The sequence below is a fragment of the Necator americanus genome, chromosome X, assembly GCF_031761385.1.
Source record: "Necator americanus strain Aroian chromosome X, whole genome shotgun sequence".
Classification (NCBI taxonomy): Eukaryota; Metazoa; Nematoda; class Chromadorea; order Rhabditida; family Ancylostomatidae; genus Necator; species Necator americanus.
The window spans coordinates 33,395,249-33,421,799 of record NC_087376.1 but is presented as its reverse complement, the minus strand read 5'-3'; the positions used below and the strand labels follow the sequence as shown (position 1 = coordinate 33,421,799).

Below are 26,551 nucleotides of genomic sequence, written 5' to 3'. Positions count from 1 at the left end.
TCATACTTCGAAAAAAAAAAAACTCCTAGAAATTGAACATTTCTCCCGTCTGCTAGTCAATTTCGTAACACATTTAGATTTAAAAAATTCCTTTCCTCATTTTAGGAAAAGAATTTCTTTTTGTTGGTTTAGCATAAATTATTTGGACTTCATTTGAGGAAAAAGATGACTGATCTTCAATTGTTTTTTTTCTCTCGTAACAAATAATTTGCATCCAATTTGTTCAGATTCCAAGGATGCTTGGAATTTCTGTACATCCGTTGGTCTGTTGGTCGGATCAAGTAATGAATACCTAGGATTACAGTACTTAGTCGCCGAAAAACTTAACTTATAGCTTAGTTGCTCCGATAGCACTAAAGAACTAGTGGCTTGAGTGCACTACTACATCCCGCTATCCACGTCAATCCTCACATATCGGATCATTCCTGAGTTAATCTCAATAAAATTCCCATAATCCTCCCTTATAGTTAGAGTTATAGTTCAACCTGGAATGTTATGAGTTTGAAAAAAAGTACTTAACATTCCAAGTGCTAAGCGTTTTGCCTGGATGCTACACCCTCGACGAATTTTGATCAAAATCATTGTTTAAGTTAAAAATTATGTGAGAAATCAAAATATTAAGTAAAGTTTATTGATTACTTTTCGACTAAAACGTTTTTTAGAATTGTTTTGCAGTGATATTATTGCCCTGAAACGTTATCAGTTCGAATCGACGCACATACTGTCAATCAGTGAATTCACGTCTATACAATACCAATATTTCCAGGATGATTCGCAACGACGTTGAGTACCGTACAGGAGGTAGTCATATAGAGTCGCACAGTGAGGTGCGTTCCACAACCTCCCGCTCTGAAGCTCACAGTGAGTTCTAATGAACAAATTCATAAAAATTCGAAAACTAAAAATAAAATTTCAATGATTTAGGCGAAAAAATCAAATCTTAGTGAAAACGACTACGCCAATTGCTGAAAAAATCTTGCACCATTTGAGAAAAATTAACCCGACCCTTTTTAATCCAGTAAGCCGAGTAATATTGGCTTAGTGAAGTTAATAGCTTATTTAAAACAGTCCACAAAACAACCGGACTCTTCCACATAAAGATTAGGTGGGACCACAATCATTTAAAAAGTGTAACAATACCCGATGAAGGGATTAGCCGCAATAGGTTCAGATTACTAGACAACGAGGTCCCAAATTCAAATAATTTAAAGGATTTAAATTCAGCGTGATGGTGAAAGTTTCAAAAATGTATCAGGAAGAGTTTTTTGAAGCAAATGCGACGTATTTTTCGATTTTTTTTTTACCGATCTTAATCATTCGATGTAAAGCTGAAAGATCCATGACCCCAAGTGACTGAAATGACTGATAAAATCAATAAACAACAGAACATAAACGTAAACAATTAATTTCAGCAATAAGACAGATTCGTGTAGCGGAAAATCACGAGATTGGAACTCTAAATGACCGACATGCAGACTATATTTCGGAAGTAAGTTCTAAAATTGAATCACCTATATTTTTAGCATTAATAAAATAAAATTTTCCTATATTATTCAGGTACGTTTTCTCCAAGCAGTTCACCGTAAGCTAAAACTGCGTCTGGATCAATGGATGAAATATCAGAAGCCCAGCTATCTTACTGGATCTATTTCTGAGGTTCGTTAATTCAAAATAAAAAATTATAAGCAACGAGTTACTGTAGTAAAGTATACAGTGGTCTTTAGCGATATCATTACAGATAATTTTTATGTTTATTATTCTATCATGAAATAAACAATTAATAAATAAATAAACAAAATATTCTCTTCAAATGCGTACTAAAAGCACTTCTAAATCTAATTTAATTATTCCAATGCAAGAAAAAAAAACGTAAATAAAATATAAATAAAGTAAAAAAATACACACATGCGCAAAACGCATTGCTACTGAATAGTAGTCGTACAGCGAATTGTAGATATAGTTGTATCTTTTAGCTAAAATTAAATTTTCCGTACTATAAGCCGCAAAATCGTGTAATTACGGTCAGCAAACAAAAGCGTGAAGCTCATGGTTTTTTTATTCATAATTTGGGAATTTCTCTAAATCTACGAAATGGTTCCAAATCAGAACTCTACATATATTTCAGGACAGGAACCATTTGAAATATGGGCACCAGAATAAACATAAACATAAGCAGAGGATTCATTATTAATATAATAATAATATTCATTATAATAAAACAATTAAACAGCAAATTTCACGCATTTGAACGTCATTATTAGTATAATTTAGCATTGACCAGTGTGAAATCAAACGGTGTCGCACCTGGCCATCAATAAACTACTCTAATCTGCTTACTAATTATAGTATAATAACATAGCATCAACAAAATATTATAACAACACTATGCACTATAATTCTAGTGCATAAGGGAATACTTTTAAGATTTTTGACCTACTTAGGAAAGGAAATCTTAAATATATTGTCTTATGCACTAGAATTTCTGAAATTTGCTGCATTTATATTTAAGATAATAATAATAATAATAATGATAATAATAATAGTAATAATACTTTGCTAACGGCTACTTTAGCATAATGTAACTTGTAAAAACATTGAAGTACTTCGTTACAGACCGTGATTGGCAGCGCAGAGACAAAAATCCGATACGATGCTGAGGCAGAGAAAATCCCTTCCCTCAACATTGAGTTGAATAACACTCGCTCAAGGTACGTACTAAAATCGACGGATTAACGCGCGAAAAAAAGAAATAGATCCTCATTTTCCTCACGAAATAGAATTCTAGATAATGTCATAAACAATTAAATAAATATAAAAACAAAAATAATAACAAAAATATGAAAAGCAGAGACAGCTGAATGGCTAAAATGTGACGACTGTGAAAATGTGTAAACTAACGGTAGAACTGCATACACGCACGAATTAGGGAAATCAATAATGTAGGTATGTCTCGCAGTATCCTAGTTGGTCTGGATCGGAATGAATCAAATTAAATCAAATTTTAACTAATTTTAATCGATTTTAATTTAATTTCAATTTCGATGCTGTAAGTTGTAGTTTGGTATGGACAAAACGAGGTACGTAATGGGAAGGAAAAGAGAAAAATTTTCAAGCAAAATTTAGCATCATCGGATTATAAGGGCAGATAAATAGGATATAGATAAAGACACAAAAATAAGTCAAATGTTTTAATTTTGAAAAAAACCAACGAAAATTTCCTCTTCAAAAAAAAATTATGAGACTCCCATCAAAATAAAACTTTTGCACATTTGAATATTTAATCAATTCATCGGCGTTTTATTTGATCATATAGGCGATAACATACTATTTATTTACTAATTATTCTAAGCAGCCCTATTTCAGGTACGAGTCAGCTCTACGCGGTCGCGACCTCGCCGCTGAAGACTCATTGCTCGTGAGGTTGTGCGATGTGCGTTCACAGGTAAGAATTACTTTACTGTTCAAAGAGCGAAATGGCAAAACAACGGTGGAATCCGTGTTCAATACCTGGATCACGGGAAATCCTCGAAAAACTACATTTTTTTCAATACAATCATGGAGTTTTTGAGTGTTCAGGTTGACGTAACCATATCAACCTGGACATTCAAAACTACCAAGATTTGATCCAGGCACAAAAAAGGTCTTCTCTTCTCGAAAGTTCTAAATTTCTATTTTTTGACAAGAATTAGTCCTCATACCTGAAAATTTGTCTTCAATACAAGAAAAGACGTTTTTTTCGATATTTTTTTCTAACGTTACTTTTCTCCGATTCTTCTCAAAAAGTTCCTTTTGTCCTCGCCTTATTAGTCTTTCCTGGATGTTAGATGAGGCGACACAAAGAAAAAAACAGGAATAAAACCAAATACTGGGCAAATAAATCATTCAAGAATTTATGGAACATTTCAGATTTGTCTTGCCAAGGGACGGGGGAAAGTGATCCAAGAAGAATGTCAGAGACTCCGAAACGAAAACCAAAAGCTCATCGATGATATCGCATCACAGCGACAGGTTGCAATTTTTTTTCCGTAGAATTTCCACTAACGGTTCTAAATGGATAATTTTTTTCCAGATCTTCGACAGAGAAACACAGGAACGCTACAGTTATGAACGTCGTGCACGTCCGCTGCTGCAGGAGTGTGAGGACTTATTGAGGAAATGCAAAATGGTAAGTTCAAAAGTATATGCAAAATAAAGCCGGTCGAACGAAAACTTTCAGGAGACCGCTACGATCCCAGGATATTCGTTCGACGATATCGAAAAGGACAGAAAGCATTTCCGTGAAGGAATCGCCGCCTCAATGGGTGACATCCGAAGGCAATATGATATTGTGAGATTATCGTGGTAATCATTTCACTATAAACTCTAATCAATCAATTTTTAGTTGGCAAGCACAGTAAATTCGGAAATGGAACAATGGTATAAGGAACAAGTCGTTGGAATTGACATTAAACAACGTGAAGATGCTTCTTCTTACAAGGTAACATAATTTTCTTAGATTAAAACATACCTGAACCATTAGTCCCAAAAGTTTGTTTTTCCAGAAGAAACTGGAAGATTTACGAGCCGAATTGGTTGCTGTACGCACACAGTTGGCTCATCTGGAAGAACGCGTAAGTAATTTAGTTTGTCATTTTGTTGACTTGTTTTTCTAATAAAAAAAAAAGAAAATATCGCCAAAATGATCTATTGATTCCAGCAAATCAGGAGATTGACTAGATGTCACCATTTGGGTTCTTTTTTCTGCTAAATGAGAAATTTTTGAGATTCAAGGTGCTGAAGGAGTAAATTTTCGCTTCTTACTCCAGGATTCTGATTTCCCGAAATTTACAGAACATTGTATGACTCTCAGCACACCGAAACGCTGGAGATATCTGAATTGTGATTTTCAGGAATTAAAGAAAGCATCTATTCAAAAAATTGCTGTTTCGGGAAAAAATAGCTTGCTTCTTCTTTGGCTGCGAGTAATAAAAACAAAACTTTATATATATATATACATTTATTTATTTATTTGTTTTATTTTATCTATATTTATGTGTATATTGCAGAATCGTCTTCTGACAAGCCTGATTGGCGATTTCGAGGATGCCAGAGAACAGGAGCAGAAGATATCCGATAGCTGCATGCAAGAAGAAGAGACGAATATCAAACGACTCATCGAACGCTACAACGACCTCCTCTCGGCTCCAACCGCTCGCGATGAGAAGTACAGCGTTGCTGTACGTTTTTTTTTCCTTCGTCTCATACGTTGATGAAAATGTCCGACGATGACGTCGAAAACCTTTTTTTTCCCTCGTGGGCAATGTCCGACGATGTTGGGGGACACCATCATAAGAACAGTTCATAAGAAGTTATCAAATATTTGACCTGTTCTTTAATCTACCTTCTGGAATATTGTCCAACGATGTAGTCGGACAATATTCCAGAAGACAGATTCCAGAAGACAACTGGCCTTAGTAAAAAAAAAATATGCGTACTCCCATACGAGAAATACGCAAAAATCGCATAGTCGTCAATATTTTAAGAAGCTTAACAGCGAATTATTGAATGTTGAGGTTACAGACCCTACGCGTTGAAATCCTGAGATACCGAGAACTCCTCGACAGTGTCGGACCGAGAAGCAATCGCGATATTTCCTCCATCCTGAGAAGTGCATTCGAAAAAATGGATTCACGTGTTGGTGTTCGTCGCACGTCAACACGTAAGTTCTTTCAACGTTAATGCTTACTGTAAGAGCGTGCACCCCTTCCTTGGATATTTGTCCCCAGGATGCATAAAGATTCACTCAACTATTGGTGATATAGAAAAACGACTAAAAATTCCCCGTTGTTTTTTCTTCCTATTAGCTGAGAATTGTTATTAGAACGAATTAGAGAATCCAGATGCGGCTGGAAAACCCTCAAAAGGTCTAGGTGAAAATTCTAATCCTTGTTACGCTAGTAAAGAAACGACGATAGCACTTGCCGCCATATCCTGGGAGGGAATATCCAGATAATAAACCTCATTCATACAAATATTACAAATATTCTATAGTACTAACAAGTAAGAGAACTCTTAACACACAATTAGTTCGTAAACTTGTAGAGTCCATGAATAAAAAATTCCCCAGATTATCCACCATTTTTCAGATGAATCCACAGGTATCGGTTCTGGTGCGGTTCAAATTGGTGGAGGCGTGAGCACGACATATGGCGGTGGTGGTCTGACCCAAACTTACAGTGCCACAAAAACGACTTACACGTACAGTTCCGGGACATCTCAGATTGGTGGCGGAGTAACGTCTCAAGCTCATGTCGTTGGAGGTGCAACGATCGGATCTGGAGCGACGTCCCATGGCGGTAGCGTCGGCTATGCTGGCGCCACTTCTCATACTCATATTGGTGGTGGAGCCACATCCCAGACCTATGGTGGCGGCAGCTCCTCTCATACTCATATTGGTGGTGGAGCCACATCCCATACCTACCAGGAACGCGCTACCTCTCAAGGTCAAATTGGCACCGGAGCTACATCAGATTCTCGTTCCGAAACTGGTGCCGTTGTGATGCCGCACATCGGCCAGGGAGTAGCAGCTCAGGACATCACTTCGGATGGCAGCGCATGGTCAAGCAAGCAATATACCTGGACGGATCGTAAACAACCAACTGTTGTTTCAACTATCGACTATACTATCCGAGATGAACGAGACCCGGCTCAAAGATCGGGAGCCGATCACGAGTACACAATGCAACGTTCAGCTCAAGGAAACGTTTCTATTAGCGTGAGTTCCTCATAATTCAGTCTATTTCTAGTTCTTTTCATTAAATCAACTTCGAGATAATGACACAACTTGTTACATGACGCAAACTAACACCATTAAAATTCCGATTACAGTGACTGTATGCTGAACTGAATTACCCACATTACAGGCAGTCTGCTACGAATCTGACGGTGGGGGAATCCATGGGAAAAGCTAGAAATGGGGTTGTAGATTGCGGGATCAGGAGTGGTTCCGCTCATCTCTTTCTGATCGTCGTAAAAAAATGGCGCGAAAGACGACGTATGTGAAGACGATTTCAGTTGCAACGCGCCACCTTTGTGGAAGCGCAGCATCCACGAGTGAGCGGTTGAGGATCAGTGATGTCTTCGTACCAGCCTATTCAAGTAAAACCAGTGAATAGAGTGCTAAGGGGACCGGAACGTGCGCATAGAGGAGCGTTCTAACGTACATCGTGGTGACTAAAGTAGTTCCCACGTCGTCCCCTACGACGATCAGGGAGAGATGAGCAACACTATCCCAGATCACGCAAGCTACAACCCCATCTCCAACTTTTCCCGCGGATTCCCTCACCACGTCAGATTTGTAGTATGCTGACTTTAACTCGAGGCCAGCGGCTCGCATCCGTGAAAACAAAAGTTCGCATCGTGAATCGCTTCTCAATTCCTTCGCCAAGACGTGAACCGCCTAAGGTTGGATGACCGCAATTCCCAACAAATTCGGGATCGTCATATACTTTCTCGTCTTTCGTTTACGATAACTGCTGTTCTTTTTTAATTTTGCGGCTGGATAGTATTTTTCCTCGTTGGCGACGAAAAATTGAACCCCACAGTACAGTGGTAGTACAGAGGCATCAAGTAGACACCTGTTTCACTTGGTGAATTTCCGGTCGATCTCCGAAAGCCAAAATAGTCGTGCCCTTCGGGGATTCCCAAATCCACCTACAGTAATCTTTCTCTATGAAGAGAGAATCCACATGAAATATTCGCGTAACAAACTATACTGTAGCGACACGACTACCGTATTCCCCATCCCTTAATCCAAATCTTACGATCTTATATGGCTCCTCTATTGTCCTCGCTAATTTGACGTCAAAGTTCCCAAAAAAGAACTTCCACAAAAAAAGGTTCCAGTTGCAAATCATCTATTCTTTCTCCAAAAAAAAAATTCGATTCACTTCCATGAACCCATGAAGTTGGTAATATGTACTTGATGATACTGGACTTTGTGCGCCGAAATGCGAAGGATGGGTAGACGAAGTCAGTGGATACCGCGAGAATCCACGAGATGGACGACAGATATGTGCACAAAACAGCCCACATTTCGTGACGGGACCTTTTCTTCACGAATAACTGGCGAACTGTCATAGATTTTTGGCACGTCGTTCTTACTGTTTCTGGTCTACGCCGGGGCAATAACGTGGAATTTGATACGTCGTGCAGGTTCGAGAATGACAAGAAAATTGGTGTCCAAGAAAACTGTTATCGCGCAATCGACGCGAATTTTTGAAAAAAATCTCCACGACGAAATGAACTCGTATCCTTTTGCCTCAAAATCACAGATATCCTCCTCAACTCAATACATGATCGTCTCTCGTCAGTCGTCATATGGAACAAAACGACATGAAGCACGTTGCAGTTGCGTAAGCTGTCGCGTAAGCTAAGTCTGTGCTCGAAGCGCTGCGGCGGAGCGCAGCGGTTAGAATCTAGAGGGGACCCCTGCTGACATCACTACTCGCTGGACTGCTCGCCCCATCTCACGGCGGTCCCACCTGGGTCCCAATCGCTGGCTCCACTGCGCCGCTTCGAGCGCAGACCCTACGCATCTGCACCGTATTTCATGTCGTTTTCACCCTACTATGATGTCTGAGTTCTTGGACGGTGGAGCCCAGTTTCTGGATTAGTGGTGCATAACTAGTGCAGGATACGCGAATTCTGCATAGCGTAGCGCGCTTATGCTTTCACCACCGGTAGTCGCCAATGTATGGAATGTCCCGAATGTGTTCAACTGAATGGGTACGACGCTGAAACGCCGGCTCCTTCTCTGATCTACACATACCCACTTTTTTCTTTGCTCTGCTACAAATCGAAAACACATCGCACCCAGAAATTTAGTGCCGACTATATCACATGAGGGGATTGTGTAGCGGAGCTGGTAGGAGGTTCGGCAGCGCCTACACGGCTAGTGGTTCCGAACCACCCTAAGGGAACTAAGGTTTCTATCCTTCCGTGGGCGATAAATCGGTACTAGACTTGTCTGGAAGAGCAAAACATTGCCTTGATACACTGGATAGCCTTTGCAAGTCACTGTTTAAGTCTAATACGCCTCCATAAATCTCAAACGATCCTGAATTGAAGTCGAGCGCACTGGGCGCATCCGAAGTTGATTGATTTATGCCACATACTCTCATATCTGAGACTGTCAGGAAGACATCTTTTGACTTGTTTTGCCATTGTGGTGGTGGGAAGTCTGGGAAGCTAGGCTTCCAATCTGCGAAAAAGCTGGATCAAAGGACTACTTCTCAGGAAAACCTGCCAGAAGATGATCTTCTGGGGTGATCAAAGTTCCATCCCTAAAGTCGAGAGGCGTTCAAAGAGAAAGATAAATGTCGAAAAGAAAGACGAGAAAAAAACTAATTACAATCCAAGGAAGATTACATCGTTCGAAATGTAGAACATCTCTCTCTTCAGAAAGTAGCACATGATGGCTCCTATGTTATAATCGAGAACACCTCCATGGATATTGATCAACATATTGGAGAGTGGACGCTTCGTAGTACCAGCTCCTCGCTTAAACAAGTGTCTTACACGTTCCCACGTGGATTTACCCTAGCACCACAGACTACAGTGCAGGTACTGCGCCGAAAGTAATTTTCTTTCACATCATCAACGACAAATTTGTGGATTCTCAGGTGTTCGCGCGCGGTAAAGGTGAACATAATCCACCTCACACAGTTGTTTGCGAAGCAGACTCCACCTTTGCAACTGGTGATGATCTTGACATTTACCTATATGACAATAACGGTCAGGTAAGAAATGGTGCTATGTACAGAAATTCTGTGTAAAAATAGCCCTCACAGAGATCAACACTTGACAAAAATTCCCAATATTTCTTTCAGGAACGTGCTCGTCTCAATCAACGTTCATTTTTCCGCAGCGGTGCCACACTATCAACTTTCTAAATGTCACGGGAACCTCACAACTGCCTTCCCTCAATATGTCTGCCCGCTCAAATCTCCGTTTTCCTAGATCTTAGATAAACGAATTGTGAACAAAAAAAGTGTCTCTCACAGCAAATTCGTTCAGTTCCAAACGACAGATTTGTACACAAAAATTCCGGATCTTCATGCACTTAGGAGAGCTGTCCATCGAAAAATTTTCAAAAAAAAAACCGAAGCCAACAGCTGTCTGCAGACCACTTAAACCGAAATGACTACAGTAATAGAATACGCTTGTTCGAATAATCATTTTGTGAGTAAGAGAAAAGATCTATGGCCGAAATGCAGCCGAAACTAAGTGAAGAAGAAAAAAAGCCAAATAATCGATCAATACTTACATGAACATATTCGACGTGACACAACAGATCATTATCTTTCTTTGAAAAAAAATTGACGAAACGAAATCCGAACATCCAAATCTCACCTTCAACAGAATGTCGTTGTAGTACTTGCTTGTATTGAGGAAAGATTCCCGAATCCTACAACTGGTAATCGCAGCAGCTGGAGCAAGTACAGGAAAAAGTGAACCTGAACGTTCTTTTTGTCCAGAGGTTTCAAATAATAATTCAACTTCTGCAATCACACTGAAAACACCACGAAGAACACTAACTTCATTATAGTTAGGCTCTTATACGAAAGAATACTACTGTATTACATTTACTTCACAACCATTTACAATCTCCTTGGAAGATACAAATCATGTACTATCCAGTAGTCTGTACGATCATACTACTTTACAGATTTACTACTTATTGATTTTCATTGTAGATGAATTTTTGGCTGCATAGAAGCCCTCCTACATTCAAAAAGGCACCGGTTGAAGAACTGTTCCAGAGATAGGGATCAGAACTTTTTCCTCTGGATATCGCGAACTAGGACATGGAGTCCGCGCAGAAAGCGCCTCTCACTCAAAAAAAAATTGAAATGAAAATGAATTGAGGCTGTAGAACAACCTATAGAACAAAAGAACTGGCACCGTTCACAACATGCTCCGAAACTTAAATTTTCTGCTGGACGACTCACTAACCTATTTCACACTCGTTCATTAAAGCTGTTCCGGAAATATCGGGAAATAAAAGCAATGAATCTAAGTGTCAACGTGCAACCTTAGCGTTTCGAGTAAGAATAAACAATGATACGCTGATGATAATTTGTGTCGATTCTATTTCTTTGCCGATCACTAATTAAAAAAAGGAATTTCTTGACAGGGCTCTCGTCCCTTACAAGTATCCACAAAAAATTGAAACGAGCCACAAACAAGTCTATTTAGTAAAGGAATTTATGCGGAATCTTTATACAACTATTAGCATTAAGTATACAATTGTTAGTATGAAGCATCGTAGCAACATTGTAGCACCCCTCAAATTTAAGCTAAAATTAAAACGTGACAAAAATGAAGTGAGGGTACAAGTGAGCAAAACACGTACATTTGAGGAACGATGAATACTGTGCGTAAAGCTGAACTAGCAGAAGATCACATATATAATACGAAGACGATCTAAATGGTTAAAAGTAGTCAGCTGATGGAAGATTTGAAAAAAAAATTAGTCGAGTTCGAATGGTGTAGATCGTACATGGTCAACAACGTTAATTAAAATGCCATACAACAATCCGTGAATTTTTGTACCTGAATTTGATGGGATTCGTAAGTAATACAGTATGGGACAGTTAGCATGCTTTCAATTTCGATGAGGATGAGGAATTCATGGGAATTGAGGATTGTTGTGAAGTTGGAATGGAGCCTTCAAGATCGGCCAGCTTCTTCTGCAATTCTTCTTCCTCTTTTCGCATTCTGTTGATATCACTGTAATGGATCCGATATTATTCTTTTACTCGATAAAAAAAAAACAAAGAAAGAAAAAGTCAAGGCGAAATCACAAGCACACCAAGGATATCTGCAAAAATAGTTCTTTGAAAAAAGAGATATCTAACCTCATTGTCTTATCGATCGCTTCCCTTGTGGCCTCAATAGCCGCACGTAATTTATGAGACTGTTTCAGCTGTTTCTGGTATTGTTGAGGCCAGTTTGATTCCCTCATCGGCGCTAGAATACTCCTGAGATTTTCCTGGAAAGAAATATGCATTGAATTGTAGTGATACGTACATAATCTAGTGCATACATGTAACCATCATTTCTGTCTACTTTCTGAATGGGCGAAATCAAACCATACTTTATTTCTACAGTATTAGTAAATTGAAAAGATAACAAGCATTAAAAGCAGAAAATATTGACGAAATGATGAGATTAATAATAATGATCACATCACTAGTAAAGAAAAACGTAAATGATAAAATCGTAAATGAACGAAAGGAAAATAAAGAAAGCAACTAAATATTTGAACAAAAACAAAACAGAATCAAAACCGTCAATGTGAACTGGAAGAACTCAACCAAAAAGTACTTATTTCTGGATGTTGCTTAGTCCATTCAAACAAATAATGCTTATTAGTATGTAATAACAGAAAACAACGTAAATGCTGAATTTTTTTTCTGAACGCAATTCAACATAAATCCCTTTAAAATCCTCTTGCATACCTGTTGCAACTGAAGTTGAAGAAGTTCACGGTCAGCTTCGGATGGCAATGTTAATTCAGTGTTTAAAAGGTTTTCTCGCTGTCTTTCGATCATTTGTCTGAAATGAGGTGCTGTCCTCAAAACAGTCCAGAACGTACAACTCTGAATATCCTTACCGCTGTTTTTCAATTAATACGAGCAAGTCATTCTGAGTGAGACCCATCTTAGCAATAGACATCTCACCAGTGGGAAGCATAGAAACAGTTGAATTCGGTTGCATGTTACGTCCAAGTGAAGCAAATTTCTGCTCCATTACGGAATTATAGTCTGCAAAGTAAATCAAACATAATATACTGAAACGAAGAAAAAAAAACGGTAAAAGAGAGAACATGTGTCCAGTGTGACCAAAAAAGAGAACACAACAATGTGGAAAGGAAAACGCACCAGGTGGTGGAGGCCGTCCGCGATTTGTTGGTCGTAGAGGAATCGTGGGAAGAGAAGATGTACTCATGTTAGCAGAAATAGCGTTAGACTTATTTGTGAAAGCTAAACAACTCGGGATTCTTATCTGGCTCAATGCTATTTAGAAATAAACAAAATAAAATATAACAAAAATCAAACAAAGCCTCTTACCAGACGGAAGTGCCGAAGGCATACTGCTGCTGGAAATACTTTGAACGGTCACTGCGGAAGATCCAGTTGGGAAATCCAGTGCTTTACCTGGAAATTATTAACGTAATAATCTAGAAATGCTAATGTTCATAAGGAACATAAAGAATATAAGGAAAATTTCTTCATAATTTATATTTTTCTTCATAAGGTCATACTAAATTTCGATTTTCAACATACTAATTATATACCAAAGGAAAAGAAGTGCGTCCCTTATTTCTAGAGCTTGTTGAAGTATTTGAAGGATATTAATAAAAAGGAAATATGGAATATGTTTCACAGTGCTATTCTTGAATAGAAGGAATAAAACTTCATTTAAATAAAACCTCGTCGTCAGCAGCACAACCTCAAACTTGAGAAGAAAAAGTCAAAGAAAATTTTTGAAAGTCAGTTATTACAGCCTATTTCAAATACGAAAAAAGTAACATAATACTAATATAAACAAGTACTGCTACAAAATACTAATCATCAAGTATTCGTTAAAATGTCACAATGATAGAATGAACAGAAATTATGAAGAAATTTTCACTGTTTGCTTGCTTCACTAAAAATTTACCAACTATTTTAACAGCTTTTTTTAATGAAAATTAAAATCATGAATCATAAAATGAAATTATCCATTAAGCTATCGAAATAGATTTGAGAATTTTGACAGAAAACATTGGAAACTACAGTTTCTTAGAAGCATTGAGTGGAAAGGTGTGGAAATCGATAAGTCATTGTAAACATGTTCAAAACAAAAACACCTCACTCGAAAATCGCTTACTTGAACTCGCATTTAACGAGGAATTCTTGTCATTTTCGTCCTCAATCTTTTTCAAAACAAACGTTACATTCGACATATGTTCCCTCCACTTCTCCAGTAACTCAAGTGGTTTATCAACAGGAGAAAGTCGACGTTCCTGGACGAATACGGAATGAATAAATTAATATTATAGAGTAATAATCAAAAGAAAATTACTACCTTATTCCTGTATTTTTCAACCATCACAAATCGTCCTTTCTGACTGATTGCATGTGCGAGAGCATAAATAATTTGAGCACATGTAGTTTCATTTGAAACACCAGAAATACTTCGTTCGACACCATCAACACTTACTTTTAACTCCATCTAAAATAAGTAATCAGGTTGAGGTTCATAGCTGAAATCGATCGATAAAATCAAGGAAAGTGTGGAGAACTAACAAGGCGGTTGACCCCGTAGGAAGAAGATGACACGTGCGTGAGAATCAGAACAACAAACTTAAGAGGATGGACCCGATCACGTAAATAATGAAGATATGCTCCAATACGAAACAAGATCCGACGCGTATTTTCAGATTAGAGCACGTCACTGTCCCGGCATAGATTTTTAATTGAAAAATTTCCTCGAAATTTTGTCCACTTGTTATCGTACGATTCGTCAAGTTAACCTACAAATACTTCGTCCAAAATACTGAAGTTCACGGGAAATATGCGTTCTTATGTCCACATGTTACTGTAGGACGGTTACTGTACTGTAGCATGGTAGAAGTACAAGACGTCTGGGATAATCTTAGCTTTCGTTGAAATGTAGCCATTAAAAAGAACCAAAAAAAACCAAAATACAACATTCGAAGGACTATTGTAGAGACGACAACAAAAGAGTACAAAGATGGTTATTTTTATATTCATCAGGCTACCTAACTTTTTTTTCCTGAAATTATCCGGAGAGAATCATTGTAGTTGCCGTTGTTTCAGGTTCCTTACATTTCACTCACAGTACAAGCCTCCTTTTGGAGGTTACTTGGAGGGCAATGGCGACTACGATGTAGACAGAGCGTTTAACGTGGCAGCTCGCCCACTCTCTGGTTTCTTACGCGAATGAAACGGGAATTCTTTCAAGAAATGACAATAATGAGATTCACAAACTTCCAAGAGGACTGTAAATCTGATATGGCAGTTATTATTCACACTTAAACGTATGGATGATGAATAGTCCTTGATAACAAATAATTAAGGAAATAAAGTTGTTTTTTCTTGAATTTTGAATGTGTAGGACCCGTACTAGTAATTTATCATGATAATGTCACAGGTAATCATGAACAATGACTTATTTATGCCTGTTCAGAGCTGCAGCAACAGATACTCAACTATCCGAACACAATAACAACAACGAATCGGCCAAAAATCATGGATTTTCTTCAGGATGCTCAATGAAAATATATAGATTATGATCTATAACCTCTCTAAATCTCCACGTTGCCCCCTACAGTAGGTTTTAGTTCCTGTCATAGTCATCAAATTCTTCTTATCCCCTCATAGAAAATCCTGGAAGCGACTTATCTCCAGTTGATCTTAGGACTAACCTCACCTACGTGGATTGTAACCCGACACCAATGGGTTTTAATTTTTTCAAAGAAAATTCTTCCTTAGAGTGTTTTTTTTTTCGGTTGAGGATTCTCTGAAGATTGAAAACTTCATGGATTCGTGGAATTAGAAGACGAGCCAAGGATAGTTTAAAATACGTTTATTTGAAGTAGAAACCGGTAGACCTATTGACGTCATATGCTAAACGAAGTAAGAGCTTCTCATGGAAGAGTCGAGTGAGAGGATCAGGAGGTCTGGATAATCTGGATCTTGCATTTAAAAAAAATCGCTGGAAAAAAGTAGAATATGATAACAGAAGGCAAAGTACACCACAAAGTACACAATTATAACATAAGCAAACCGTCCCAAGAAAAAAAAATCGATAACTGGGGAAGCCATCTGCGTGGTGACCCCTCGGTATCGATCGTTGCTTCGAAACATCTGCTCTCCTCAGTGATCACGATAATTCGATTGCAATGATAAAATCGACCCATTTTTATATTTTTTTAAAATTTTTTTCTTGACAGTTGTTAAGTAAACTATTCGTTCTTAGTCAGATACCATACGGTAAAGTGGATTTGTGGATTCTGGAATTTTTTTTTTGCAAAATTTCTATTTGCACATCAACAAAATTCGGTGGGAGGAAATAAGTGGAAAATTTGCATTGTTTTGTAGGATTTTTTTTTAAATTTCAGGTACTTGTTGTATATATTATTATTTATTACTTATTTATATTTACTTTTTAATAAGAGCATCACAAAGTGCTGCTGAGCTTTCTGTGTTCTTTATTGTTATCGAAAATAGAGGCAGAAAATCGTTTTGTTTATTTTTTTAAAATCTGTTTATCATTTTTTCCTCAAAGCACCGCACCACATCCTTTTTAAAGAAAATATTTTCTGTGCTCCGTTCAGGACCTCATTTACTCGATCCTTAAACCTATTTCTTCCATACTATTGTCAATGATAACCACATGACAACAAACCAGATCCATTTTCAATTTCATGGATTTACAAGCGTATGGATTTATCCTTCGATCGTTTTCTATCACTATTTGAAGTTTCAAATGTGAAATAGAAGGCTGGGATCAGTATTCATTTCCGGAAGTCGATATCGCCTGAGGGCAATCAACCTCTTATCCTTCTCTGTTCTGGAAATTGGTGCCAGACTTGTTTAGGAGAATAAAAGAAAAGAATTTATACATCGATTTCTATCACAAATTGTTGTGCACGCTGAATACGTGTTCGTTTCCCATCTAGAATTCTGGATTGAAATTGATGTCCACATTTTATTATTTCTTTTTTCCTCATCTCTCTTTTTTTTCTTATTTTTTGTACTTTTATTTCATTTTATTCAATATTCATGTTACTGCAATAACGTCAGCAAACAATGCCTTATCGATTTCTATCACTTCAACTTAAAATACGATGAATTTCCTTAGAACTAGTCGAAATCCTGATCAGCTGGAAGAAAAGGATCCTTACCAACTAGAATTCACTAGTATCGATTTTCCCTTGGGTTCGATTCTGTCCTACTTGCCATTTTTTCGTCTAACTTTTCAAACTCGTCCGATCGGTTGTGCATCTGCGGACTAGTCGCTCTACTTCCACTACCGCATGTGCAAGCACGTGTGCAAACGTGATCAATTCGTTCGGGGCGGAGAAAATTGTAGTATTGGCGTTGTAGTTGTAAAGTTGAATTAATTCTAGTGATCTTTTTCTTCGCATAGCTCAATATGAAGAAAAAAAAAAGAATAATATTCATGAAAAATGACACAATCGAAAGCGATCAACAAAATCTATAACAGAAATGAATTGAATAAAGGCAGGAGATCGTGTGAAGCCCAGAATAAGGATGTAGTCGTGACTAAAATATAGAATTTTTTCAAACTAACATGAGAATTTGTTATTTTGAGTAATCGATTAGAACTTACATAGTACCCACAAAACAATCAGAATATTGTACTCTGTTGATGAAGCTTTTTTACGCTCATCGTTCTTCGATGATGTTGTACACAGCCGAATGAAAGCAAATCCCGAAAACAACGTCGAAAATCACCGTTATACATAGTGTAGATAATTGGATTCAATACCTGTAAAGGATATATTTATTATTTATCCAGACACTGTGAAGAATGTAGTTCTGCTGGAATTCGAGTGGATTTTCTTGGACTTGAAAGCTCTCTAAGATCTTTAAGGATCTATCCTGTGATCGTTTGTAAATACTATTGCCGATTCTCACACTTAATCTCATCTGATAATGCGCTCTATGGTCAAAATGTGTCCCATAGAACTTGCGCAATAGATGACGGGAGTTCGCATGAGGGAAGATGGGGAGTGGAGATTTTGAATTTTCTAGGATTTAATACACAGCCAAAATGATCATTCAGTTGTATTCCGCGCTTTTTTTTTGTCAAAGTTTGAAGTCAGGAAAACGTGTGGAGGAGAGGCGGAGTGTGGAATATTGGTCGTCTGATCCGAGCAGTGAGCTGCTCAATTTTCTTTTTTAAATGATCAGATAGAATAATATAAACAAATAACAAAATAAATAATTTCTTCTGAAGTATGATTGTCGCTTAGATCTCCGTACATGTCGATATGGATTATTAGAAGAGACTTTTTACTAAGTAGAATTAGAAAAAGTAATAATCGTGAAAATTCAACCATACCGAGTTTGAATATCCGAGCCACAGGAAGAATTCGCTGATGAGTTTAAAGGCTCGTGACGTGCTCACCGATGTGGCAAAAACTTCTATCAAGTACATGACAAAGAATGGCATCCAACAAATAATGAAACCTAAATTTTGCACATATCCGCGATTAAAATCCATTAAAATTACGTGGAAGAAATAGAAAATAAGTGAAAATGTTTTCGTCTTAAGATTTTTACAGCCAAATTTTATGGATGAGCCATGAAAAAACTGAAAAATGAACATCGTGAAATATAAGTAAAGGGGAAATCAACTATGGCAACCCGTCGTACAGGTAAATTATAGCAGTGTTGATTAATAATAATTATTATAATAGTTATTATTGTAACTTACCCATAACAACAATACCAATAGTTTTCAGAGCTTTTCGCTCTCTTAAATACACCATTTTCTCCTTAGAACCTCGAACTGCTTTCCCAGGTCCATTAATTTGATAGTGTTCGTAGGCCTAAAAGAGGGAATTCGTAGAAACGCTGCAGTATAGAATTGATAGGAATTGATTAATCACAGTTGGATTGGCAGCAAACCACCTCCACCCACTCCTACGCTTACCTTTGCAAGCAAATTATTTGGTTGTAATCGAGCGTGCACAGCTTGTGCCCTACGAGTCATAGCCGGCACTTCTGAGTTCACTTCAGTGCTTTTCCTCTTCGGTGCTTGCTGGAAAAAGAGGTTATTTATGGAAACGATGCATGAAATAACTCATAAACACACGACATACTTGGTCACCGTTGGCAAGATCAGCCATCGAAAAGCACTCTCGTTCCATAGACATACGATGTTTTTGTGAACCATTCGGTGTGGTTAATAGCATCGTGGACATCTATATGGATTAGTAATTCAATCACTTGGATAAAGTTCTTGGATTTAGAAAACAAGCGAAAAAATCAGAACACTTGAGAATTTCCAGCATTTCCTTCAAAGCGCAGATTCTGACTTGAAGCGCAGATTTGACTGGAAATGAAAAAAAAAAACTGCTACAATAAGGAAAGAGAATCATGGAAAACTAGGAAATCCTGGTAGATTTCACCTCGCATACAAAATGACAATAAGAATAATCGGTATAATCTACTTTTTTTTACCGCTTTGCGCGTGTTATTTTATCGTTATTTTTTTTTTGCTCATTTTTATTATTATAACAACAGTTGAATCCCCAAAGTTAGATAGAACACTTCCATTAAATACCTCCATGCTGTTCTGAGGTGAATCCTCACATTCTGTCGATCGCGATTCCTGACGATTCGCCGACTCATGACGCCTAAAATAATATCACTTATTTACATTCCTTACGAAAATATTTCAAGAACTTCATGTTATGATTTAATTGTGAGCAGTCAATAATGGTGGAAGAAAAAGGTCAGTCATTTCCAAACAATTCACGGATTATTGTCAGTTTTTTTTGCGTAACTACAGCAAACGAAATAACGAGAGTAAGTCGAATATTCAAGAAGATCCTGAAACGAATAATGTCTTACCTAGCGTACTCAACTGGTCGAACGGAATAGTTCACTCGGCCGGAATTGTTCACTTGTACCCTCATCCGTGAATGTGGAGCGCTAGCTGTCCTGCAAGTAAAAAAAGAAACGTGTAAACCTACACAGATCTCACATCCCACAAATTTTTTGGAATTTTGTGGGATCAAAGTTTAAAAAAGTGAAGAAAAAAATCAAATTAAAGCACGTACCTAAGATTATTACGATTATTCGGTGGCGTTTTAACTATTCGATTACTTAAACGACATGTTCCAATCGATTGCTGCATCAAAGCCTCTCGTTCGGATGCAACTCGGAAGATTTTGAAGTAAACAGAGAGCATCACCTAAGGATTCGAAGATTTTCGGATTTTTTTAAACGAATGAAACGAGGATTTTCAAAGGACTGACCAGTAATGGGATATAGAAGCTTCCGAGAGCGCTGTAGATTCGATATGGTACTGATGGCGAGTAGCCGCACATAAAGGTCTCATCACGATTGATGACAGTGGTTAAATTGTCAGACAATCCCTAATAACATAGAAATTTGAGGGAGCGAGGTTGTATATTTCTTTGGTTTCATCGATGTTAATGATTAAGCTTTTGGTTAAAGGATTGTTTACAAATGACGCAGCACATGACGATCGAACAACAAAATCAAACCTTCTTATGATCAACGAACAATCCCCATCCAGGAACAAACCATGGTGGACTGCAAACCACTAAGGATAGTAACCAAACACACGACAACAACCCTGCAGCCATTTTTCGTGATCTGAAACTTATTTCTATAGGTTCAAAGAACAGTAATAAACGAAGTAAATAAATTAAATAAATAGCAAATAAATTAATAAAAGAGAAAAAGGAAGCGAGCAAGTAAAAGAAAAATGAGATGGAAGTAAAGCGGAGAAAAGTGAAATGTCATAGTTCTTCTTTGTTTTTAAATTAAAATTTCAAATTATTAAACAAATTATGACTTTATCTATAATAAAATGATGTGACATGACATTTTCAAAACAGTTCCATGATTCAGAAACAATAAATTTCTCCAATGTTTTCTTTGTTTCAATCAAACAAATCTGAGGTAAAAAAAGAAAATTAAGCAAAAAGAACATTAACAGTGTTATTTTTCACGTGGACACCTTAAGATTTAAGATTTTAAGGAAGCACCAATAGATGTAACTCATTTCCTTTAATTTCGTAGTTAAAGTTGCATGAACATCCGGAAATCTACAGATACTGATTCCAAGGTTATCTCGAATGCTATACTGAATAATATTCTGAAACTCTGGGATTTTTTCAAAAAATTGGAACTGAATTTTGTTGATGGATCTCTTGAAATTCATCAAATATTCTTTTCTTTCTTCTTAAGAATCTTCAAGGATTCTTTAAGGTCGAACTCCTTTAAGAATCCATAACTCTCTCTATTCTGTCTTTTTGAATGCTATTCGTATAGGGAATAGAAAAACGTAAATGTGCAACGAATATTTTTTTTTCTTTTCTCAACTGTATACATACTTTTTTTGAGGAAAAGTGTTCTTTTCAAGCATAACTCGATGGGTGCACTCAGGCGCGCTTAAACCACTCACTGCTTTTGTTACACGAATAATGGTGTGCTTAGACCTTTTCAAACTCTTTCAAGAGAGAAAATTGTCATTGTATTTCTTGCAAAACGCACAAAGTACACGGTAAAGAACGATAAAACATCATATTTTTATTTCCAATAAAGTATTTTCAATATTAATCATTAAATCAGCAGATAAATAGTAGCAAAAATTAATAAAAAGCAAACAATAGTAATTAAATAGTGGTTAAAAACTCGAAGAAAAAGAAATTTTTTTAGTAAAATTAGTAGTCCGGGATAGTACATAATTCTATGAATTAGAATAATAATGAAGACGTCCGAAATTATCAGCAACCATTGTTTCAGGAGTAAGGAAATCCGGAATGCGAAAATTGCCTGTTTCTACTCACGCTCTGCTGTTCAAGCACTTGTCGCAGAGAAAAAAAACAATTTGATGGAAAGAGAAAATTAGCGGAATTTCATTTTCTTTTTCCAGAAATTCGTCGCCATCAATTATTAATAATTGAAGGAAGTGCCTACAATGTTCATTCACAGTTCGTACATAGATTAGTTATGAATCTTGAAGTGCGTTGTGCACGTGAAATGCACGATTACCTTGGACTAAAATAGCTTTGGATGTTTGTAATGATGTGAATATGTTCAATGAGCCGGACGGTGATGTGAAGCCGGGAAATTGTGTAGTACTGGGAGTCCCGCTTCTACGATCGCCAAATGGCAGACCAACATCAAGGATAACATGCATCCAGGAATTAATGTCAATTATTACAGATTGAAGAAAAAATGCCAGAAATCCAGTGATCTCCGAAACCCCTTCTTTAGTTTCCGTTAAATTAAAGCAAAATTTTTGATTGAAATTAATTATTATTGCATAGAAAAAAATCGATACTTGTCGTTTTCGAATAAGAAAATCCAGCACCCACCTTGTTCTTGGATATTTAAGTGGCGATGTGATTGCCATATATCGATCCAAGCTAATCACACAAAGATTTAATATACTAGCAGTACAGAGGAGAACATCAGACGTTGCCCATAAACCGCATAAAAATTTTCCTAAATTATCTCAGGTTGCTAATCTATTTAAATTTGTAAAATAACTCGAAGAAAAAATAAAAAATAAAGAAAATATTACAAAACCTAAAGGCCATCGGTGGTTATGAAGCAAATCTAGAAGTGACATTGGCATAACAACTAGCCCCACCAAAAGATCTAAAAAAATTTTCATTATACAAACAAAGTTTTCAAATTTTCCTTTTATTTTCTCAAAAAAATGATATGTGCGAAGTACTAATTAATATGATTCTTGCTTAATATTAATTTATTTATTAAAAATTCGAGTATATTGACGTCTAACAACTGAATGAGCCTAGATTATTTAAATGATTGGTAGTGCTTGTGTTTGACTGATCCTTGAATCTTGGGATATTGATTACACAGCTTTTTATTGATCAGTTCTAGATGTTTGAATTACAGTAGAAAACGCTGATCTCGCTCTTTTTTATCTACTTAAAGCTCAAGAAACTAAATTAGTCTGATATCAGACATTTCTTTTAGGAACGAACTGAAACAATCCACTTAATAGAAAAACGGGATCATGTATGGGAAATTATGCAACAATTCCGAAAGATTAGCGGATAAAACGGAACACGTCGAGCGGATTATCCGCACTCCACGGCCTTTAAGAGCAACAACTTCCTGAAAACCTCTAATAATAGAAAATGAGTGGGCAGAAAGTGAAGAGCAGGGCGGTGGCGAAGAAATTTTTGTATATCGTTAGATAGCGTAAAATCAGTGAGACGCTTAGAAAGAATGAATCAAGGATAATCCCAGGTTTTTTTTTTTACTTTTCTTTATAAACAAAAATCAGTGCCAAATTAGATCATTTCAAACAGATTTGAGCTGTTTAAGGATTTTTAATCTTCTTACAATATATTTTTCAAACAGTACCGTTTTGTGAAAAAAATAATTGTTTGACTCGGTGTTTGCTCTATAGAATATTTTTTGTGAGTTCTTGGAAAATAGTCTCTTACTTTCACACAAAAAATCCAAAATGAGCACATAGCACAGAAACATGTGGGAGACGGATTTCTCAACAGATTTTTCATAATTTTTCAAATATTCAACCGTGAAATTCTACAGGACGTTGGAAAAAAAATGCACGTTTGGTTTTTTTCGTTCTTATGAAGTCTATTACAAGCACAGAGGTTGAAAAAATAGGAGGTTTCAACGATTTTCAAGAAAAAATTGTATAAGCGATAGGAATTTGTGGAGATGCTGATGCTCCGTTAAAAAAATGTCCTGCTGGAAATGAAATTGGTCTTTGCAGGGAGACTTAAGCACTTTGAAAAGCCGGTTTTTGATGACGTTACTGTAATTTCAAAATCCCTGGACCTTGTGGAATTAATACTTCCTGGATTTCTTTTTTCGATTTGCGCACGTTCTCAGTTATCTAATTGGGTTGAGATTTCCGAAAATCATAAGAAAAACCGTTGCTAATTGATACAACTACAACATGAAATCTACCTTTATTAAAGAAAAATCATTCAATTTTTGAAGCACTCATAAATTAATCATTTTCTTTTCGTATTATGTACATGTTCTTAAAATCTTCCGGATATGGGATATTTTTTTTAAAGAAAATCTTCTTACCTGCTGTAGCTAATGAGGTTAATAGAATATTAGTGAATGTACGCATACGTTTGTAGACGACGACGGACAACACCACAAGTATATTTCCAATAACGGTCAACAAAATCATCATCACCTATTAATGAAAATAGTTTAAAATCGAAAAAAAATATTTAAAAAAATAGATTTGAAATTAAAACATCTCCAGTATGTCCTTCTAAAATCCTCTAATTATCTGTACACATTCCATGAAGGAAAATCTTTCTACATCCCATAAATATGTACTTATCGACATGAGGACAAACTATAATTACGCGGATAATTGTACTGAGTTGCGGAGTGTTTCGAAGAAATCGACAAATCAGGATGAATACGATTAAGCAAATAGCTTCAGAGGGAAATTTAATAGTTTTTTATGTAATAAAATAGGAAACTATCTTATTTTTCAATCATAACTCTGATAGCTCAGTTCCTTCCGGAAAAACGACAGATAGCGAGCTTATTTTTTTACGTTGTGGATAACAACTGAAAATTTAACGGATGAAAATGTGTACGAATGGAAATCACGTGTTGAACCAGTGTATACACTTTGTTTCTCTTGACTGCAGGGCCTTTTCAAGGATTTCCTTTAGTTGGTCCGATACAGAAAAGAGACTTCAAAGTACAGGTGCACGATGTTTTTAAGGAAAAAAGCTAGATTTAAAAAAATATTCTATTGAAAAATGTCTGAATTTGGGTTTTTAAGCTAATTTTAGGTAAAAGTTTGACGAGTAAAATCTATTGATAGCTCAAAAAGCGTTATGAGGAGAAAGTTCTAGAATTTGTGAATTAAATGCTGTTCTCATTTTTTAAATTGATAATGGTGAGGAACTGCAAAATTTCAAGGTTGATTTTTCGATTATCGAAGTAACCAGAGGTCAACAATTCCTGAACCTCTTCCCTAAACTTTTCCTCACTCATTGAAACTCTGCTGATTCCTGAACAGACTTTCTGTACACAAAAAAGTGAAATTGGTCTGACAACATTTGTAAGTCCTAGAATTTGAGGAAAATCGTACCAGGATTTGCACATGTTTCAAAGTGTGCAGAAATGTAGATCCAGCAATAACAGCTACGTAATTAGTGCTGATTTTATCCAGAAGTAAACTGATGAAGAATTTATGTATACTACAAGTTCATGGTATCCAGGACAGTTGATTCGAAGCGGTACAAACTGCTCTACTATTTCAGGAAAACTTAAGAATTTCCGTTTTTGAGAAAAGTACGATGTTTTCCAGATATCCAAAAAAGATTGTTCTGGATATTCAAAAAAATTTCAATAAAAGTTAGGATTTATTCCAATTTGACCCGAAGTAGATCACGGAAGTAACTATTGTACTCTTATTATACTTTAGATAAATTTATAAATTAATTTTATTCCTCCTCCACCAGAAAAACTCCACCAAATGAGTGTGTCGTTAAAAAAAATTAATTGTTAATGTAAAATACGCCCACCAAAAACAGTGCAATGAAAACATCGTGCAATCCAAGGCATAAACGATAAGGAACTGGTTGAATTGGTTGTCCTTCTTGAGGAGGTAGGCTTCCACTAGAGCTCCATAGCGCACCCAAGGCAGCCTAAAATATTTAATAAAATTATCCCTACATCACAAAGAATACCGTAGTCAGTGATGTACTCATAGGGAAATTTTGAATAATAATTATTGCCTGGATGTAGATGAGAACAGTCCATGCCATTAGTTTGCCCACTTTTTCCGTTTCAGGCTCGTAACCCATCTGTCATTTAAAAGGGAAAAAATTGTTTCTGGATTTTAGTGATTCGTCTCATATGTGTAAGTTAGAGGAGACAGGAAGCGGGGAGGGGGAGAACCGAACGATGGAGGTTGTGATGTTGAGAGTGGCTCTGCTGGATTAGGCACTTAACGCTCTGGAGGGCGGAACTTACCATATGTCTATGTCGACACGCACTTTTTGCGTTGACGCCGCCAAACTGATCCTGGAATATCAGCGTATTCATCTTTGATATCGGTTCATTTCTTCACCAAAACAAACGGAAATCTCGATTGTGACTTGCAGAGGAAAAAAAAGAAAGCAGAAATGACCAAGAGACGGAAGATGAAACATGATGAGCAACCACGGGACGTTAAATCAGAGATATGGACACCTATTTAATCAAGCAATCAGTTAAATAGTTCCTAGAATGTATCATAGCTATCCTTGAATTGAAAAAAATTGAAAAAATTACATTTAATAAAATAGAATAATGATTGGGAAAATGTAGTGAGAAAGACATGAATAATGCCAAATTAGTTGGAAAAATTATTTATTGTTCATTTATTAAATAAAGTACTAATCATGCGTAGAATAGAAGGAGAAGAATATGAGTACCCCTTGAATAATCCATTGCATTGTTTCTGGATAATTTATTTGGAGAAATAATGTTTGTTGAGAGAAAAATTAGCCTCTTTTTCATTCGTAGAAAATACAAATGACTTCGGTACCCATAAAATTTTTTTTTAAAGAAAAGTGATAGAATTTAAAAAAAGAGTAAATAAAACATTCAAAAAAAGAACAATAAATCGTAAGCAGTGGTAGCGAAATTCACAGATATTCGAACTAAAATTTTAAGGGAAAACTTATCCTCAGCGGATAAAACGTTTCCAATCGATGAAAAATTCCCCGTGC

At 36.6% G+C, this 26,551-nt stretch overlaps 3 protein-coding genes across 5 annotated transcripts; 1 reads left to right on the top strand and 2 right to left on the bottom strand.

Annotated features, from left to right (window-relative positions):
* Window positions 1-767: 767 nt before the first annotated feature.
* On the top strand, window positions 768-9,932 carry RB195_026225 (uncharacterized protein; the record flags this gene model as incomplete). The annotated part of the gene is made up of 16 exons (XM_064214680.1): window positions 768-861; window positions 1,413-1,489; window positions 1,558-1,656; window positions 2,614-2,708; window positions 3,364-3,442; window positions 3,907-4,008; window positions 4,070-4,165; window positions 4,217-4,327; window positions 4,382-4,477; window positions 4,542-4,610; window positions 5,046-5,216; window positions 5,560-5,698; window positions 6,126-6,754; window positions 9,442-9,603; window positions 9,663-9,779; window positions 9,870-9,932. 16 exons carry the CDS (start codon window positions 768-770, stop codon window positions 9,930-9,932), a joined length of 2,199 nt encoding a protein of 732 aa, XP_064070561.1.
* Window positions 9,933-11,636: 1,704 nt separating this feature from the next.
* On the bottom strand, window positions 11,637-17,060 carry RB195_026224 (uncharacterized protein; the record flags this gene model as incomplete). Of its 2 annotated transcripts, XM_064214679.1 has the most annotated exons (10): window positions 11,637-11,772; window positions 11,901-12,034; window positions 12,504-12,600; window positions 12,659-12,809; window positions 12,927-13,028; window positions 13,116-13,202; window positions 13,918-14,053; window positions 14,116-14,262; window positions 14,337-14,434; window positions 17,012-17,060. In XM_064214679.1, 10 exons carry the CDS (start codon window positions 17,058-17,060, stop codon window positions 11,637-11,639), a joined length of 1,137 nt encoding a protein of 378 aa, XP_064070559.1. The 2 variants fall into 2 exon arrangements, with proteins under 2 accessions (XP_064070559.1, XP_064070560.1); XM_064214678.1 differs by lacking the exons at window positions 14,337-14,434; window positions 17,012-17,060.
* A 214-nt stretch (window positions 17,061-17,274) lies between these two features.
* On the bottom strand, window positions 17,275-25,883 carry RB195_026223 (uncharacterized protein; the record flags this gene model as incomplete). 2 transcript variants are annotated; one of them, XM_064214677.1, is made up of 17 exons in its annotated part: window positions 17,275-17,342; window positions 17,410-17,442; window positions 17,535-17,568; window positions 18,145-18,272; window positions 18,520-18,634; window positions 18,739-18,846; window positions 18,908-19,009; window positions 19,372-19,444; window positions 19,662-19,751; window positions 19,871-20,004; window positions 20,069-20,188; window positions 20,321-20,432; window positions 22,163-22,292; window positions 22,377-22,448; window positions 23,889-24,003; window positions 25,361-25,483; window positions 25,812-25,883. In XM_064214677.1, 17 exons carry the CDS (start codon window positions 25,881-25,883, stop codon window positions 17,275-17,277), a joined length of 1,629 nt encoding a protein of 542 aa, XP_064070557.1. The 2 variants fall into 2 exon arrangements, with proteins under 2 accessions (XP_064070557.1, XP_064070558.1); XM_064214676.1 differs by lacking the exon at window positions 25,812-25,883 and adding an exon at window positions 25,574-25,642.
* Window positions 25,884-26,551: the final 668 nt, after the last annotated feature.